General features: G+C 46.5%; 1 protein-coding gene across 1 annotated transcript; it reads right to left on the minus strand.

The window, feature by feature from the left end:
- Positions 1 to 35: 35 nt before the first annotated feature.
- DDX55 (DEAD-box helicase 55) lies at positions 36 to 16,820 on the minus strand. Its single transcript, XM_028711195.2, has 14 exons — positions 16,641 to 16,820; positions 14,005 to 14,055; positions 13,830 to 13,916; positions 11,842 to 11,933; positions 11,671 to 11,733; positions 10,193 to 10,342; positions 9,465 to 9,654; positions 8,913 to 8,995; positions 7,360 to 7,491; positions 6,679 to 6,771; positions 6,358 to 6,472; positions 4,879 to 5,047; positions 3,072 to 3,364; positions 36 to 1,345 (listed from the first exon to the last, which is right to left on the minus strand). The coding sequence occupies exons 1-14, from the start codon at positions 16,746 to 16,748 to the stop codon at positions 1,196 to 1,198; spliced, it is 1,776 nt and encodes a 591-aa protein (XP_028567028.2). The 5' UTR covers positions 16,749 to 16,820; the 3' UTR covers positions 36 to 1,195.
- Between the last annotated feature and the right edge of the window lie 1,964 nt (positions 16,821 to 18,784).

Consider the following 18,784-nt stretch of genomic DNA (forward strand, 5'->3'; position numbering starts at 1 on the left):
GAAAGTTAAATTGTCAGGAACAAATTCACAGATGGTTCAGATATGTTAGATTTTATTTGTAATTCAGTTTATTACCGACCCTTCACCGTAGGTCTTCTGTTCTGGACCATTATTGAGGATTACACACACATGAAGGTAGTGGGTGGATGGAAGGACCCTGAGTAGGGAAGACCACCCAGGGGGAGAGGCTGGGAGAAGAAAGGAAAGCTGGGTGGGTCCACCACTTTCTGTGTGAGACAAAACGCTAAGAGCTGCCTTTAAGAGAGGAATTCACATTTTCTTTCTCTGTTTTTATTTAGATTCGTTTCTTTTATCTTACTGTATTATGACAAAGCTTTAATAAAATACTATTTTAAAAAAAAATACTAAAATTAAATATATTTTTAAAAATATATCTTTTAAGAAGGCAGGCTTAAGATGATGGAGAACAGTTGGTGGCTGATGATTCGACCTCAATTCTCTTAGATAAGAGAAGCCAGACTTTTCAGAAGGAATGACACAAAATGTTTAAAGCAGGCAGCTAGGGAGTGACTACTTACAGTCAATCCCTCAGGCCAGGTAGGCGTGGAAGGCAGAATCCTGCTCCCTTCTTCCTACAAGGAGCTCAGAGTTGGATACATGATCTCCCCTTGTTAGCCTCATCACAGTCCAACAAAGTAGGTTAGGTTGCAACACCGCCCTGAAACCTCCAGGCATAGGGTGGTATATAAATTCAAAAGATAAATAAAAATAAATAAACACAGCAACTGGGACAAGGTTACCCAGCAAGAATGTGCCACTGGCTTTGTAGAATGCAACTTATTGCAAGACATGGGTGGGAGGAAAAATCTGGGAACCTTTGAAACATGATGCTCAAAATCTTAACAGCAAAGTGGTCCTTACTCGTAGCTTCCTGGCAAAGCCCACACTTTGCCAAGCTGAATCCTTGGCATTTCCTGTTAAAAGAATCTCCTGTAGCAGGTCATCAACAGTCTGACTCAGTAGGCGGTGGCTTCAGGTTGTCCTGACTGAAAGCTGTGCTGGCTGGGGCTCATGAGAGCTGAAGCCCAAATCATCTGCAGAGCTCCAAGTTGAACAAGGCTGCTGTAACATAAGGCCCCAACAACAAAAATATCAAGAGTGAAATGGCATTTGGTATGTGTATATACAGTTTTATTTGTATCAAAAAGGAGAGTTCAGCTCAACATTTCACCCTTCAGTCTGAGCCTCCTGCCTGGGCCTCCTTCACACCGTGCAGCAGCTTCTTCTCAAACTCCTCCTCACTGATTTTGCCCTTCTTGAGCCTTTTCAAGAGCCGGGTGTCCTGCAGGAGCTCCTCCATATCCTCGTCCTCCACATCAGAACCCTGCAAGGAAAAGGGGGAGAAGACCAGATCTTAGCAGGGCACAGAAATACTTGGGCAGCAACTGCCGGCATCATAAGGACGTTATACAAATCTATAGTGCAGCTGCATTTGGAGGGCTGTCCTGGTCGCTGTGGAGCTGGGGAAAGTTCAGAAAAGGGCCACCAAATGACCGACTCCCCTATTAGGAAAGGTTGCAGCGTTTGGGACTTTTTAGTTTGGAGAAAAGGCAAGTAAGAGGCGAGATGACAGAAGTTTATAAAACTATGCCGGGCATTGAGAAAGCGGGTAGAGGGGGATGGAATTCCCCTCTCTCCTAACCTTGGAACTCGTGGACACCCAGTGAAGCTGAATGTTGGAAGATTTTGGATGGATAAAAGAAAGTGCTTCGTGCAGCACATAATCAAATATGGAACCCTTAGATGATTTTAAAATAGGATTAGACAAATTCATGAAGGAGAAGAGGGATCCTAGCCATGGTGGCTTGGCTCTGCCTCCACAGCTGGGAGGCAGCAATGCTTCTGAATACCAATTGCTGGAAGCCGCAGGAGGGAAGAGCTCTTGTGCTCAGGGCCTGCTTGAAGGTTTCCCAAAAGAACCATCTGGTTGGCCTCTGTGAGAAGAGGCTGCTGGACTAGGTGGCCACTGGGCTGATCCAGCAGGCTCTCCTGATGTTCTTATGACAGACACATAGTTCCAGTTTTCCCCAAACAACAGCATTAAGCCCTCTGCTGCTCCTTGTATTTCTTTATCCACCCCACCACCCTTTTCAGTCAAGGTAAAGGTAAAGGTACCCCTGCCCGTACGGGCCAGTCGTGTCCGACTCTAGGGTTGTGTGCCCATCTCACTTAAGAGGCCGGGGGCCAGCGCTGTCCGGAGACACTTCCGGGTCACGTGGCCAGCGTGACGAAGCTGCTCTGGCAAGCCAGCACCAGTGCAGCACACGGAAATGCCGTTTACCTTCCCGCTATAAAGTGGTACCTATTTATCTACTTGCACTTGTGGGTGCTTTCGAACTGCTAGGTGGGCAGGAGCTGGGACCGAAAGACGGGAGCTCACCCCGCCGCGGGGATTCGAACCGCCGACCATGCAATCGGCAAGTCCTAGGCACTGAGGTTTTACCCACAGCGCCACCCACGTCCCTTTTTCAGTCAAGACTGGCTCTCAAAAAAGCAGCTTGCAATTAAAATCCACAAGAAAAGATTCAACATGCTAGGTAGATGTGGAATGTGGAGGTGTTGAACTGTAGTTAAGTCAATTAAACTCTACCCAGAATAGACCCACTGAAATTAATGACTCTTTATTTTCAATAGGTCTACTAGCGCTAGATGTGGGACACGGGTGGCGCTGTGGGCTAAACCACAGAGCCTAGGACTTGCCGATCAGAAGGTTGGCGGTTCGAATCCCCGCGATGGGGTGAGCTCCTATTGTTCGGTCCCTGCTCCTGCCAACCTAGCAGTTCGAAAGCACGTCAAAGTGCAAGTAGATAAATAGGGGAGGTAAACGGCGTTTCTGTGCGCTGCTCTGGTTCGCCAGAAGCGGCTTAGTCATGCTGGCCACATGACCCGGAAGCTGTATGCCGGCTCCCTCAGCCAATAAAGCAAGATGAACGCTGCAACCCCAGAGTCAGTCACGACTGGACCTAATGGTCAGGGGTCCCTTTACCTTTACCGTACTAGCCCTAGATGCAATCAAAAATAAAATAAACATGGCAGCACACTCCCCTCACCTCCTCTCTTTTCCTTTTGGCTGTCATTTTCTTCTTCTTCTCTTTCTTTGATTTCTGCTTGGACCAGGCTTTGTTGCGAGTGAATTTTCTCTGCCCACCGTGCTCCTGCCACTCCTTCCTTCGCTGCTCCAACAGCTTTTGCCTCTGTTTTTCTCTGTTCTTGTCCTTGAAGGCAATCGTGTCCGTGTCAATATCAACAGGCGTGAAGTCCGAAAAGCACTTGCCTTTCAGCTCCGGCATCCGTGGCATCTTCAGCAAACCAAAACCGCGGGCCAGGCTACTAAAGTCCAAGTCTGTTGAGAGGGGGCGGGGGAGAAGAGAGAGAGAAAAGTATATGGATGGATCAAGCCACATACAGAAACCATGTGACAAAGCAGAGACTACACAGGCCAGCTGGGATGTCACAATAAAACAGGGACCACCAAGCTTTTGGGGGCCAGTGAGCACATTTGGAATGTAGAGAAAGTACCATGGGCACCAGTCACAAAAAGGCTGGTGTTGGGTATGCGGCATTACATGAAATGGCTGTTGCATCTAAAAGGGGAGAAAGAGAGGCAGACTCACAAAAATAGTTCAAGCATGCCCCACTCGTGCCCCAATGGAGAAAGCACCTGCATCAGCCACCTCCATGCTTGCTCACAGAGTATCTCCTTGCACCCACCCTCTGTGGAGAATGGGAGGGAGAGTGCTCGATTTGGGAGATGCTCAGCCACTGCAAAGAAGAAAATTAGCAGGAAAAGAGTCTTGTGGGTTGTGAACTTTTGAAGGGATAATTCATGGGAGGTGCCATAGACAGGTCGGCTATTGGCGCCCATGGGTGCCATGTTGGCAGCCCATGGGATAAACCATGGTTCACTGTGGTTGGGAGGACCATTGGCAAGCCCTGGGCTCATGTTATGCCCCCTTCCTCTCCTCCTCAGATATGGCTGTGAGGAGATCAGAAACTTCCATTTCTGATAAACTCAGGATTAGCGTTAACATTAGAACCATACCTTGCGGTTTCATCTTAACTTACTGTGGGGCCTGCAGTCTGCCTGAGCCACGCATCTCTCCTGGGAGTGACAAGGTGGCTCCGACGCCTGCAGGCTCCGTGTTGCCCAAAACGGCAGCGTGGGGCTTGCTTCTGGCCGCCGCCTCAGTCACCCTACAGCTTAAGGGGAGGTGGGAGCAAGGCACACTCTGCCCCGGCTTGGCTAGCTACACTGCTGATAAACAAGCTGACTTCACAACACATGATTTGAAGTTGGCTTGTTTCTACAAACCATAATTAAAATCAACCAGTTTGCATGAAATGACAAGCTGTGGTTAATCAAAGGCAGAAGCTTAGGCTTTAGACTTCTTCCTCATGGCCTTGGCGGAGAAGGAAAGGAGAAGGCAAAGCATGTGAGAAGCTACATCTCTAGCCAGAGACAGAGGTCAAGAAGGGGCAGCGCAGCTTAGGGGTAGAGCATTTCAATACAGAAGGTTCTGGGTTCAATCTAGGATGAAGAGCAAGACAAATTTAATAAATAATTATAAATCTCTAGGTAAAGGCTGGGAATGTTCCCTGTCTGAAACTTTAAGAAAGCCACTGCCAGGAAGCACTGTCTACACTGAACGAAATGGACCAATGGTCTGACTCAGTAAAAAGCGGCATATGCCAGCAGGGGGCCTTCCAGATGTTTTCGACTAGAACTACCTGATGATGGGCTGATGATGGGAAGTTGTGGAAGGTACCAGGTTGGTGACGGCTGCCAGAGAGCATTCCTGAATCAAAACGGCCAGCAAATACATACACACACACACACACACACCTAGTGCAAATTACCTTTCATCCTGAAGATCAGGTTGCACTCGTGTTTGGCATAAGCCTGCACGTAAGATACAAAGGCCTTCATCCCCTTCTCATAGAAAGCTCTGTCAGCCAGACTGAGAGACTTCAGCTTCGGCAGGACATCTGCCACGTTGCTCTGCAGTTTCATTTCCTGCATGGGACACTGTCAAGAGGAGTCCAGTTTCAAATTATTTGAAACAAGACACTGGAAGTGCACCCCTGAATTCATCTACTTTTAAATATGACATACCATGTGAAGAATTTTGCAAGACCTTTTTTGCACATCATCTTTGCAAAAAAAAAGCTTGCCAAAGATTTGTGCAGAAGGGAGAATTTCTGAAGGTGCATTTCCCCCCACTAGAAGTATTGAATAAGCAGGAAAAGTCACACCTGTCAATAACTACCGTATTTTTCGCTCTATAGGACACACTTTTCCCCCTCCAAAAAGGAAGGGGAAATGTGTGGAGCGAATGCAGGCTTCAAGAAGCTATCCGCAAGCCTTCGGAGCGCAGCGGGAGTGGCCGCCGGGCTCCCAAGGCTTGCGGATAGCAGCCTCCCAACCCGACCTGGTTTGGAGGCTGGCGGTGGGGAAAGCAGCGCTTCTCCCCACCGCCAGCCCCACAAGCTCGGGAGACAGCGGGGAGGCGGAGCGCTGCCTTCCAGCTGTTCCCCAACCTGGTTTGGAGGCTAACGGTGGGGAAAGCAGCGCTTCTCCCCACCGCCAGCCCCACAAGCTCGGGAGACAGCGGGGAGGCGGAGCGGGGAGGCGGTTCCCCGACCTGGTCTTTGGGGCTTGCGGTGGGGGAAAGCAGCGCCCCCCCGCCCGCCAGCCCCAAAGAGCAGGTCAAAAGGAACCCAAAGCTCCGGAGGCTTCGGGTGAACGCACCTTGAACGCACAGAACGCACCTTGTTTTAGAGGGGGAGAACAAGAAAAAAAAATATTTTTTCCTGTTCTCCCCCTCCTATGGCCTTGTGTGTCCTATGGTCTGGTGCGTCCAATAGAGCGAAAAATACGGTACTTATTTATTAATTTCATTCATTGTCTCCCATAGAGCATTCCAAAGCAGTAAGCAAACAATTTCACATCCAATAGAGAGGCAGACTAGGATACAAATCTCCACATAAAAGACCCATTGGAAAAGGAAGTCCAATAGGCACCGAGGGGAAGTAGAAGTCCAATAGGCACCGAGGGGAAGTAGAAGGCCACCACACTAAAAGCTTCATCCCTACATTGTACAGAACAGATCTAGTAAGACAGAAGTGCAGGAGGCCCTCACCTGCAGAGCACAATGCATGGTTACATACACAAGGAGTGAGACAATCTTTTAGGTCCCCTGGTCCCTAAAAGATGTAGAGGACTTTGTAGAACAGTCAATATTCCTTCCCCATCACAGATTATTCAGGAACTGCATTCTCAGTGGAACCTGGAAGCATTCTCCCTTTCCATTTTTGAAAACAGAGAAGCCCACGCACCTTTTGGTTAATGGCTAGAAAACTGATGTAGGCTTCTTCCATGGGAAGCAAGAAGACAAGTGCGCTGCCCAAGTGCCCGATGCGCGCAGTGCGGCCACAGCGATGAACGAAGGCACTGGAACAGCGGGGGAAAGTGGTTCAGCACAAGGAAAAGGCACACCTCCTTGGAGGCCAGCACAGACCCCCCACATTTGTATGCTATCACTCTTGAGCTCAGCAAACCCTTTACTTCCCCTTTTTTGCAGCCATAAACCAGAGTGGCCATTAAAGATTGGTTGCATTCTTAAAGAGAAGGGAAGAAAAGGGAGAAACACTCAGTACCTTGCATTGCTCGGAGGGTCACACTGCAAAACCCAGTTCACCTCTGGAATGTCTATGCCTCGGGCCATCACATCCGTGCAAACCAGAATGCCACTAAGAAATCACGGGGAAATGCAAAGTTTTAGGAGGGGATGGAAATAAAACTGAAATAACCTAGTGATTCTCCCAACTTAATTGGCTCTTATATGCAGAACGTTGGTCCTGCAACAAAAAGGTGCAGCGTGGAATAGCGCTGATCAGGAATCCAGCCACTCTATTTCCCCCTCCCACCTAAAAAAAAAAAATCTATCAACATTCTGTAGCCACAGAGCATGCTCAGTCCTCACTGGGGTGTTTTTGAGCCCGGCCTGCCTGCCCGGCCGCCACTTTTAGGGTTTGTTTTCTAAAGATGCTTGGGACTTCTGCAAACCTTTGAGTTCTGCCAAGTCTGCTGATATCTCCCTGTTGTACACGGATGGTACTATTTTGGCTACAGAAGAATCGACAGCTGCAGACTGAACATTAGAAATAGAGGAAATGACCCTGAAGCAAACAATCCTGAAGTCTTAGCAGTTTTCCCAACAGTCTTACACCTAAATCATATATATGTGTTGGGAGGGGGGGGGAGAGATGCACACACACACACACACACACATATTTCTAGCAGTTGGCTAAACCAGTCCTTGTGAAAACGCATCTCACCTCGGAAGTTTCCGGAACTCCGTGAAGATCCTATTCCGTTTGTGTTTCATTTTGCCATGGATGCACATTATTTTCACATTCTTAATCAAGGATTCCAAAGTCTTCCCAAAATACTCCACGCAAGCGCAGGTACTGGAAGTATAAACAAAATGCCACAAAATGGGTCAGCTTTGCGATTCTTCATTTTTGACGGCCTAAAGGCCAAGATCCAAAGAGTGGTGAAACTACTTTGACCAGGGCTCAAGGCAGGAGAGTATGATTACCTCAGAGTATTGCAGATGAAGGAGCTGAAGCTGGAAAAGAGCAGCTTCCTTGAGGCCATGCTCTGCCAGAGTAGTTAAATCTAAATGAATCAGTCCCTCTACACCTGTCCTCCACGCCCCCAAACAGGGCCTTCCCCCTTCAAGCTGAGTTTCCCAGCAGTGCCCCAGGCCACTGAGGCAATATGGAACCTTGACTTGTTACAACAGGAATTGTGAACCTCCAATGTTCCTGGGACACGGGTGGCGCTGTGGGTTGAACCACAGAGCCTAGGACTTGCTGATCAGAAGATCAACAGTTCGAATCCCCGCGACAGGGTGAGCTCCTGTTGCTCGGTCCCTGCTCCTGCCAACCTAGCAGTTCGAAAGCACGTCAAAGTGCAAGTAGATAAATAGGTACCGCTCCAACGGGAAGGTAAATGGTGTTTCCATGCGCTGCTCTGGTTTCGCCAGAAGCAGCTTAGTCATGCTGGCCACATGACCCGGAAGCTGTACGCCGGCTCCCTCGGCCAATAAAGTGAAATGAGCGCCGCAACCCCAGAGTCGGCCACGACTGGACCTAATGGTCAGGGGTCCCTTTACCTTTAATGTTGCTGGACATCCCAACCCTCACCAGCACCAACCAGGATGGCCAATGGTTGGGAATGATGGGAACTGGAGTCCAGAAGGTACTGAATATAAGCCTCACTTTTTCCCAAATTCTGACAGTGAAAAGTTTAAATTCACGACCTTACAAAAATTGGCTTTTACGATATCGCTGCTGAAACAGACATACGGTAAAACGGAAAGGGTGTGAGTGTCTGCGGAACTTTAAGGGAGCGACTTATATCTGGGTATTGTCTTTTTTTCTTTTTCCCCCTTCAATTTTAAAGGTGCGCCTTATATTCAGGCCAATACGGTAATTCTGAGGAACTTCTGAGGACACCCCTTTATCTACTGAGCCAACAAATTAGAGTGCTTAGGGTGGTAGATAGTTCTGTTTTTAAAACAAAACAAAACAAAACCAAAAACATTTCTCTATGTGTTTCAATCTACTTTCCATTTCTCAATGCTGAATGAGACATTGATCACGTCATGGGCATTTCTTTCCCGGATGAAGATATATCTGAACAGCTAAGGATGAGGAACCTGTCCTGTCCCCCCCCCCCCACGTTACTGGACCCCCAACTCCCATCAGCCCCAGCCATTATGTTCAATAGTCTGGAATGATGGGGCTTAGGGGCCCAGCAACATCTGGAGGGCCACAGATTGCCCCAGCACTGAGTTATAGGACCTCCCTGCCCTTAGCATCACCTGAAAAAGACGAGGTGTTTTTCTGCCTTGTGTTGGCGAAGGAAGTGGACCAGCTGGTTAAATTTTTCTTCTGCTTTGCAGATCTAAAAAGAGGAGGACAGAAACATAAAGAGGCAGGGATAAATAGATGGCAGCAGGAAGCAGCAAAACACAACAAACACCAGAGCTGATCAAACCCCTCCTTAAACCCTTTTCAAGATCAATCTGAAAACTTCCCTTTAGACTGCAACTGTTAACAAAAAAAAATTTTTTTTAAATCTCAATTACAGTCATACCTTGGTTCTCAAACGGAATCCGTTCTAGAAGTCCATTCGACTTCCGAAAATGTTCGAAAACCAAGGCGCAGCTTCTGACTGGCTGCAGGAGCTACAGGGTTATAGCCAACAAAGCTGTCCTAGTCGGGCAAGGACAATGGACTTGCACAATGGACTTTCTCCTCCCTCTCCCTTTCTCACCTCCCAAAGAAACCTCTGCCTGAGAGAGCTGGGGGAGACTCCCAGAACCTGACATGGCTGAAGGGAGCTTCCTGGGTTACTATAGAGCCATCCTCACCATGTAGTAGTTTTGGAGGCGGGTGGGGGTCTTCTGAGTGTTGCTCGCTGCCATTCCCTTCTCCTTAACCGAGATGCGGACAGGGTTCCGGAGACCAGCCCTCACCAGGTTCTCGACTTCTTGAGTTTGAGTTGCCGAAAAGAGCCCCGTTCGTCTCTGCTTGGGCAACAAGTCCAGAATGGTATTTAAACTGCAAGCGAACACAGTTAGAAAGGTCAGAAGAGCTCTTCTGAATCAAGGCCAAAGATACACAAGGGGAGAACTCTATTCAGGCTTCATTTTAAAGGAAACCAAGCTAACGCTAATGATATGGATTAACATGTAGATAAAAACAGTTATCATTTGGATTGTGCACTTCTCCAAATTTTCCAATGCAGTTTTGGTTAAAAAATGCATATATTCTGTTTTAGAGTGGGAATGTGTACAAAATGTATGTTTCAGAGACAAGTACATGCACAATGTTTGTTTTAGGGGGAAATGCATACAATTTAAGCCAATTTTGTGGTAGTATTTTTAAAAGCCACAGAAAGCAAGATGGAATGAACTCAATACCAGCAAAACTGTCACAGAATGGCAATAAACTGATCCATCCATCCATACTTCTTAGTCCCAAAGTGCTCAATCAGATGTCTTGCAATTTAACTATTATGAAATTTATAATCCAGCTCAAGAGCAGGCAACCATCAAAGGTGCTGGTGGAAGGTCCCCCTTACTCCCAAAGCAAATACCTTGCTTCAAAGCCCATATCCAGAAGCCGGTCTGCTTCATCCAAGACCAAAACATCTAGAGATTTCACAGAGCTGGCCAAATCCAGCCCATCCGATTTTCTCCTGAACATGTCCTCCAAACGGCCTGGAGTAGCTACCAGGATGTGTCCACTGTTGGGTATAGAGGGGGAAACCTCATTTTTATGGTTGGTTTGGGGGGAAGTTCATAACTGCAGGGAAAGTCACAGGAGAGTCCAATCTTTTTGGAACTGGGATCAATACAATCAAGAAAGAAATCAAGAAGGAAAAGGAGATGTTCTCTGTCTGTGCACTAGCATATATCACAAACACAGCTGCCACCTCTTCCTCCCCCTTGCACAAAAACCTTTTACTCCGCTGCCACCAGGCTCTTGCGGAATGCTTGAGAAGTCCAAAGTGCAAATAATGAGAACCAAAGTGACATTTTCAAATCTTATGACTTCTAAGCTCCTGTTGGTGCTCCAGTATTACCGTATTTTTTGCTCTATAAGACTCACTTTTTTCCTCCTAAAAAGTAAGGGGAAATGTGGGTGCGTGTCTTATGGAGCGAATGCAGGCTGCACAGCTATCCCAGAAGCCAGAACAGCAAGAGGGATTGCTGCTTTCACTGTGCAGCGATCCCTCTTGCTGTTCTGGCATCTGGGATTCAGAATATTTTTTTCTTGTTTTCCTCCTCCAAAAACTGGGTGCGTCTTGTGGTCTGGTGCGTCTTATAGAGCGAAAAATACGGTAATAGGAGAGAACGAAATATGAAAGCATGTCAAAAACTGCTTTTGTGAAATTCCACTGAAATTAAGCTAGTCAACCATGTGCTTAGAATCTTAGGATTGTAGAGTTGAAAGGGAATGCAGAAATCTTTTTTGCCCAACATGGGGTTCAAACCCACAACCCTGATGTTAAGAGTCTCATGCTCTACTAACTGAGCTATCAGAGATCAAATTCTTAGTGTGTGGAACTGGCAAAGGTCAAAGAGAGACGGTGCAGGCACTAGGACCCACAAGGATCAAATGGCACAGCACTGTCCACACCCAAAGGACAGATAGGGGCTGGGGAGTTGCTATAATAAATCTCAATAATATCTAATGATACAAAAAAATAGTATCAATAACCACCAACCCCCCCCCCAAAAAAAAACTAAACAAGAGTTTTTTGCAGCTGGAGTCAGTCAGGGCCCCGCCCTCCCAGGTCAGGTGGGAAAAGGCCAGCAAGGCAGGGACCAAGTCTCCCAGGACACACAGCCAAGATGGTCCAATGATAACATGGTATCATTGCTTTTCTCCTATATTTACACTGGGACAAACTGGTTGAATAATCCCAAATGCAGATCCATGGAATTGCTACTGAGCTAGGATTCTACCCAGAAAATGCAGGACACATAGTAATTTCAAACTCGAAGGAGTTCAGAAAACCTGATGCCCAAGTAGTAAGATTTCAGCAGCACTGGCCAGTCAGCAACTCACCCTCGTTCTTTGAATCTTTCTACGTCTTCCATGGGATTCTTTCCGCCGATTAGAAGGCACTGGCTGAAACAAAGCACACACAGGCTATTCAAAAAAGCCACCAGAGCGAGCCATCATGCCCAGCTTCTTAGCAATCAGAATCATTTATGTAAGAATCATTTACATTATTACCTAAACTGTGGGAAATACTTTGTGAAATGGGATATCACTTCGTCTATTTGAATGGCAAGCTCTCGTGTGGGAGTGATGACGACAGCACCAACCTGAAACATCAGAAAGAAAATGGGAGGGAAATATAGAGGCCAACTATTTTCTTCAATGCAATCCACTCCTCTATCCTGAACAAATGCAACTGGTAGCACTTCTTGCGGATTTCAACTGAATTGAGGTGATGGCAGAGTGGCTGAGGATCAAGAGAAATGCAGATGACAAGGGGCTCAACACACTTTGAGCTCCTTATGTATGGCTGTCAAATAGGGGTGAATCACAAGCTGCTACACCATAGCTGTTTGGCTGGATGCGCCACTACTGCTGCCTCTCTGCTTTTGGGGAACGAAGTAGCCTGTGGCTACCTGCCAGAGACCGGAGAGGTTTGCAGCTGTGGAGCACTTTTCTTTAGACAAGGAGGTGGTGTTAGAAAACAAGCTTGCTCCATCTTCCGTGCAACAGCCCATTAGATTTCTGAAGGTAGCTATCATAGAATCATAGAGTTGGAATAGACCACAAGGGCCATCGAGTCCAACCCCCTGCCAAGCAGGAAACACCATCAGAGCACTCCTGACATATGGTTGTCAAGCCTCTGCTTAAAGACCTCCAAAGAAGGAGACTCCACCACACTCCTTGGCAGCAAATTCCACTGTCAAACAGCTCTTACTGTCAGGAAGTTCTTCCTAATGTTTAGGTGGAATCTTCTTTCTTGTAGTTTGGATCCATTGCTCCGTGTCCGCTTCTCCGGAGCAGCAGAAAACAACCTTTCTCCCTCCTCTATATGACATCCTTTTATATATTTGAACATGGCTATCATATCACCCCTTAACCTCCTCTTCTCCAGGCTAAACATGCCCAGCTCCCTTAGCCGTTCCTCATAAGGCATCGTTTCCAGGCCTTTGACCATTTTGGTTGCCCTCCTCTGGACACGTTCCAGTTTGTCAGTGTCCTTCTTGAAGTGTGGTGCCCAGAACTGGACACAGTACTCCAGGTGAGGTCTGACCAGAGCAGAGCATATCTCCTCTGTCTCCTTTTTACCATGCTAAACATATGAAGTTAAGAAGCTGCTTCATATTGATCCGACCCTTAGTCCACCCAACTCAGTATGGTCCACACCACAGGTAGCCAATCTCATGGGTGACCTCAACTCCCATCATACCTCTGACCATTGGCCGTGCTGGCTGAGGCTAATGGGAACCAAGGTGTAACAACATCTAGAGGCCAGCAGATTGGCTTGATCTATACTGACTACACTGACTGGCAGTGGCTCTCCAGGGTTTGGGGATTTGAACCCGGATCCTTTTGCATACAAAGCAGATGCCCTACCACTGAGCTATGACTCCTCCCTCAAGGAATTGCGCAAGGTGACTTGCTTACCTGCTCCTGCCAGAAATTAAAGCACTCCACAGCCACAGCCTCCTTTCATCTCAGACAAATGGCTTCAACACACCTTGATTCCCAAGAAGAAATGGCAGTGATGGAATAGCCAGTCAAGTGACTCCAACATTGCAGCTTTTGAACTGCTGCTATGCTACAGTCACATGTTCGCTGAAGAGAAACCTCAGAGATCACAGCACTTTCAGTCTCGTTATTTCAGTCTTCCTCTGCCCTAAGAGTGCAAATTATGGTTCGCAGTGGAATGCACTAGGTAAGAAAACCACTCTTAGGTCAGATGTAGGTAAACCATCTACAACTGTGAACCGCCTTGAGACCTCTGGGTATAGGGCGGTATATAAATTAAATATATAAATAAGCCCTTAGAACACTGGAAATAAGCTATGTAATTGACAAGTCTTTTTCACTAGCCCTCTGAAGAAAACAGAAATGAAATATCAATGTTCTTAGGCACCAGCATAAAAGACCTTTGGCTCCTGGGAACCAGTTGCTCAAAACTATTCTCCCAATCTTCCTATTTTTTAAAAGCAGGGCAGAAAAGAACAGTGACATTTTACCTGCATTTTCTTGAGCTTTTCTTCCCGTCGGAGAAGAATTTCTATGATTGGAATAACAAAAGCTAAAGTTTTTCCACTGCCAGTTACCTGCAGACATGAAAACAAGAGACATCAAAAATAGTTCTTTCAGCAAAAGGCCAAAAGTCACAGGGAAGTTGAGCAGCAAGACACTTACCGCCTCAGCTGCCACATCCTTATTTGTCATAAACAAAGGAATCGTTGCAGACTAGAAGAGAGGCAGAAGTGTAAAAAAAGGATTATTATTTCATTTTAAAAACTTAGTCCCTGTGTAATTTTCAAAAGGAACTCAAGATGGCTAACCAATCCAAGCATTCCAACAGTATTAAAATATGGAACAATCCACATTCCAATGCCCATCAAGAAATCAAGGTATTCACATAAAAACCTATAATAAATTTCCAAAAACGGTCAACATAACTAAAATATCAAACAAAAACCAGAAAAAGAAATTATGGGGCAATGCTAAGTGACAGGATAGGGAACCTGTGACCTGCCAATGTTGTTGGACACCAATTCCCGTCAGCCTCAGCTAGCCATGACGAAGGGCAGGGATGACGGAAGTTGCAGTCCAACAACTTATAAAGAGTCACAAACCCCCAAACCTTGTTTTAAAGAGAACTGCAGGCAGAGGGAATATTGGGGAAATGATCTTTCCATTAAAGCAGGTGATGTAAAGCAGATGCTGCTGCTGGAACCTTAGTCTTTTATTTTATTTATTACATAAATTTATTACATTGGCACTTTCTCTGCTGCCTTTTTGGTGCCTATTGAAGACCTTCCTCTTTCCACAAGCCTTTTACGCTTTCCCAGTCTGCATCTGTACAGTGGTACCTCGGGTTACAGACACTTTAGGTTACAGACTCTGCTAACCCAGAAATAGTACCTTAGGTTAAGAACTTTGCTTCAGGATGAGGACAGAAATCGTCTGAAGGTCTGAGGGACAGTGGACCAGCCCCCTGCTGAAAAAGTTTGCTGACCCCTGGTCTAGAATGTTGATCACTGTTTTGTTGATTTCTAGTGAGTCATTTGCTGACCCCTGGTGTATTTCTTGTAGGAAGACAATGTGATTTCATGGTGCTTATGTACGAGGCACAGCCCTCTCGATCTTCGTGTTGGGCACCCCTGGCTCTCCCGCTTGTGGTGGCGGCGTTGGCAGCGTGTGGACCAGCTAGAGAGCCCTGTTGGTGCTGGCGGTCCCCATGAGCTTGGTGCGGCCGTGGCGCCTGCCATCTTGCCTTGCCAGAAGTCAAGCATACTTACTTTTGAGTAAAGATGCATAGGACTGCAAAGGTACACAATCAACTACTCTGAAAGCAGAACGTACTTACAGTGGTACCTCTGGTTACGTACTTAATTCGTTCCGGAGGTCCGTTCTTAACTTGAAACTGTTCTTAACCTGAAGCACCACTTTAGCTAATGGGGCCTCCCGCTGCCGCTTCACCGCTGGTGCGCAATTTCTGTTCTCATCCTGAAGCAAAGTTCTTAACCCAAGCTACTATTTCTTGGTCAGCGCAGTCTGTAACCTGAAGCGTCTGTAACCTGAAGCTAAGGTACCACTGTATTTCTAACTCACACTTTTCCACAACCATCTTCAAGCCAGGATGCAACATAATTAATATTCCATCCAAGAGCCATGATTTAAAGGGGGGGGGGGGGACACACCAGTAACAAGAGCAATACATGCCAAAGACGATTAAAACCCTAGAGGGGGTTTTGTGCAAAAATCCAGGCTCATTTGGGTTGAAGGCTTTGCATTACACATATACATCTAAATACCTAAAACAAAAAAAATTCCTTCCAGTAGCACCTTAAAGACCAACTAAGTTAGTTCTTGGTATGAGCTTTCGTGTATCTGAAGAAGTGTGCATGCACACGAAAGCTCATACCAAGAACTAACTTAGTTGGTCTTTAAGGTGCTACTGGAAGGATTTTTTTTTTGTTTTGACTATGGCAGACCAACACGGCTACCTATCTGTAACTATGCTATGAGATATTATGGAAGGGGATGGAAACTTTGGAAGTAGCTGGACATTTAGAGCACGGCCTACTTGGGCCCAGACAAGATTTCCTGGAGTTTGGTGGTGTCTGGAGTAACAAGAAATAAAACCTGAAGCATGCTCAGGTCCATTCTACTCTTTGAAGAATGCACACAAGGTAGCAAAATGTTTTATGCGAAAGACTTGAAAGAAACTGCCTGCATGTATTCCCTCCTCCCAACTTAAGCTGTTACAAAAGAGGAACATTCCATCAATCATGATTCCACCACTTTCTCATAGTAGGTACATAAGGACTAGAAATGGGTCCTGGAGAAACAGCTCATCTGTTTCCTAGGATATCAATTAGAAGAGACTTTAACTTATAAGGTAATGCTCCTTAAAAGGGGAGGGACTAATATGAACTACTAGGACGCTTCTGCCCATTGCATGAGAAAAAAGCTGGTGCAGTTTTGAAATCAGTGGTTAACTTCTGTTTCAGTGTATCTGAAGAAGTGTGCATGCACACGAAAGCTCATACCAAGAACTAACTGAGTTGGTCTTTAAGGTGCTACTGGAAGGAATTTTTTTTGTTTTGACTATGGCAGACCAACACGGCTACCTATCTGTATCTAAATACCTAGATAAACACACATATGCATATATACAGCGCTCACAAGCATGCTGGCTCTCATCTCTTTTAGGGAAAGAATCACAGAAGTGTGGCGCTGGAAGGGGCCCGGGGAGCCATCTAGTCCACCCGCTTCCCGAGGAGGGAGATCAGAGCCGGCTCCCTTTCCCGGTCCCCGCTGCCTACCTGCACCGGCGTCATGTGCGTGAAGCCCAGCTCCCGCAAGGCCCGTCCCACGCCAGGGCTCAGCCGGACGGGCAGCGAGTCCCACGTTCCCTCGGTCACCGTCTCCATGCTCCCGGGCGCGCAGCTCCCCCGTCCCCGCGGCGGCCAATCCGCGTCCGCCCTTCCTGCGGTCCCCCACGGGGCAGGCGTCCTCCGCCCTAAGCGGCCGTTCCGGGAAACAGAACTGCGGGACTTTAGTTCCGCCTCAGCGCTGAGCGGCGCGGGGCGCAGGCGACTCCCTTGCGAGAACAGCTTCGCGGGATCACAGTTTGTTTCCTTTAAAATGCTGCTGAGTTACCCATTCCTGCCAAACTCTGGAATCCGCAGCTCAGGGTCAACAGACACGGGTGTCAGCAGTGGGATACGAACCCTGCTTCCATTCAGAGACCAGAACAGAGCCAGAAGAAGTACGAATGGCTGTGAAAAGACCAAAAAGTTTTGGAGGAAAGTTCATTTCGAAATGGAAAAATGTAAAAAAACAACAACTAAATTTGCATTGGACCCCAAAACTATGTCATTGGGAATGACTCCTTCAGCTACTGTATTGTGAAATCGTCAGTGGAACTATTTAGTTATATGACCACAGCAGTCAGAGTGGTGTTGGCTAACATATGTCCTGGCATAGATGCATGGAAAGAGAAACTATCAGAATATGCAGTAATGGCAACACCCGCGAATTTAGTAAATGATTGACTCATGGCAGAACATTAAAAAACTTGGAATCTTTGTAATTTGTATACAACTTAACAGAACTGTAACAAAATGAACATTTGTATGGATTTGTATAATAGACTTAGGTTACAAAAATATTTCCTGTTTAAAAATAGAAGCTTTGTGTGTATATGATAAAGAAAGAAATATATAGTAGAAGAAATCTTGTCTGTCTGATCTAGAAATGAAATCATATTTTAAAATAATTTTTGCTTTAGATTTTTATAATCATATATGATATTTCTCCAATAGCAAACTACCTAGAATTGGAAATAATATTTAGTATACTAACCTTTGTTTAACTCTTGATAAATGTCAGCTTGCTGAGTTATTTTGTACCATTGTGATATTTGCCAGCAGGCAAACCCAGCAATACAGAGTTTTGCTGCTTAGCAAGAGATCTGGGGAAGTTGCTCCCGTTCTTCACTGTGATAAGATTACACACTGAGTACTCGCCTCCTGTTTACTGTGCAAGCAATTCAGCCAAGCCATAGCATGAGTTCCTGCCAGCCATCTCATCCTAGGTCACCTCCGATGCAGCATCAGGCAGGTGAAGTCACTAACATCCATGAAAAAATATACCTAAGGTGAATTCTGGGACTCCAGAATCCACAGATACCTGCAGAGTCTCTAGCTCAGGTGTGGGGAACCTCTAGCCCTCCAGATGTTGCTGCACTCCTGCTTGCTGGAGTTGACAGGAGTTGCAGTCTAGCAAGAGCTGGGGTGGCCAAAGATTCCCCACATCTCACCAGAGGAAAAGGATTCTGCATATGCTCAGGAGCACATTTGCCCTGCGGTCTTTGAAATGCTACATCCCCCTTGGAGGTCAAGGATTTCTGTGCATGCTCCAGGACACTCAGCCAAGGTGCCAGAATTTTGGTCAGCCCAAAGGTAGCTGCTGCACTCTTTAGACACAACGTCTGCTGAAATTGCTGATAAATTTGCGCTGGCTTCCTTGCCCTTTGAGACTACAGTGGTACCTTGCAAGACGAATGCCTCGCAAGACGAAAAACTTGCAAGACGAAAGGGTTTTTGGTTTTTTGAGTTGCTTCGCAAGATGAATTTCCCTATGGGCTTGCTTCGCAAGACGAAAACGTCTTGCAAGTTTGTTTCCTTTTTCTTAAAACCGTTAATACCCAGGGTGCATTGCTTCGCAAGACAAAAAATTCACAAGACGAAAAAACTCGCAGAACGAATTAATTTCGTCTTGCGAGGCACCACTGTATCTGAGGTGGGGACTGGAACAGGCCTGCCTTTGAGGACTTGTTAATTTATTTTAGCACTCCTTTGGAAACAAGCAGGTATGTGCTTTTTGCAGTCGACTGGGCATATTTCCAAATGTGCATTCCGCAGAAAAACAACAAACTGTGAAGCATTCATGTGCCCCATGTGCC

Source organism: Podarcis muralis, chromosome 16, assembly GCF_964188315.1.
Source record: "Podarcis muralis chromosome 16, rPodMur119.hap1.1, whole genome shotgun sequence".
NCBI classification, from domain to species: domain Eukaryota; kingdom Metazoa; phylum Chordata; class Lepidosauria; order Squamata; family Lacertidae; genus Podarcis; species Podarcis muralis.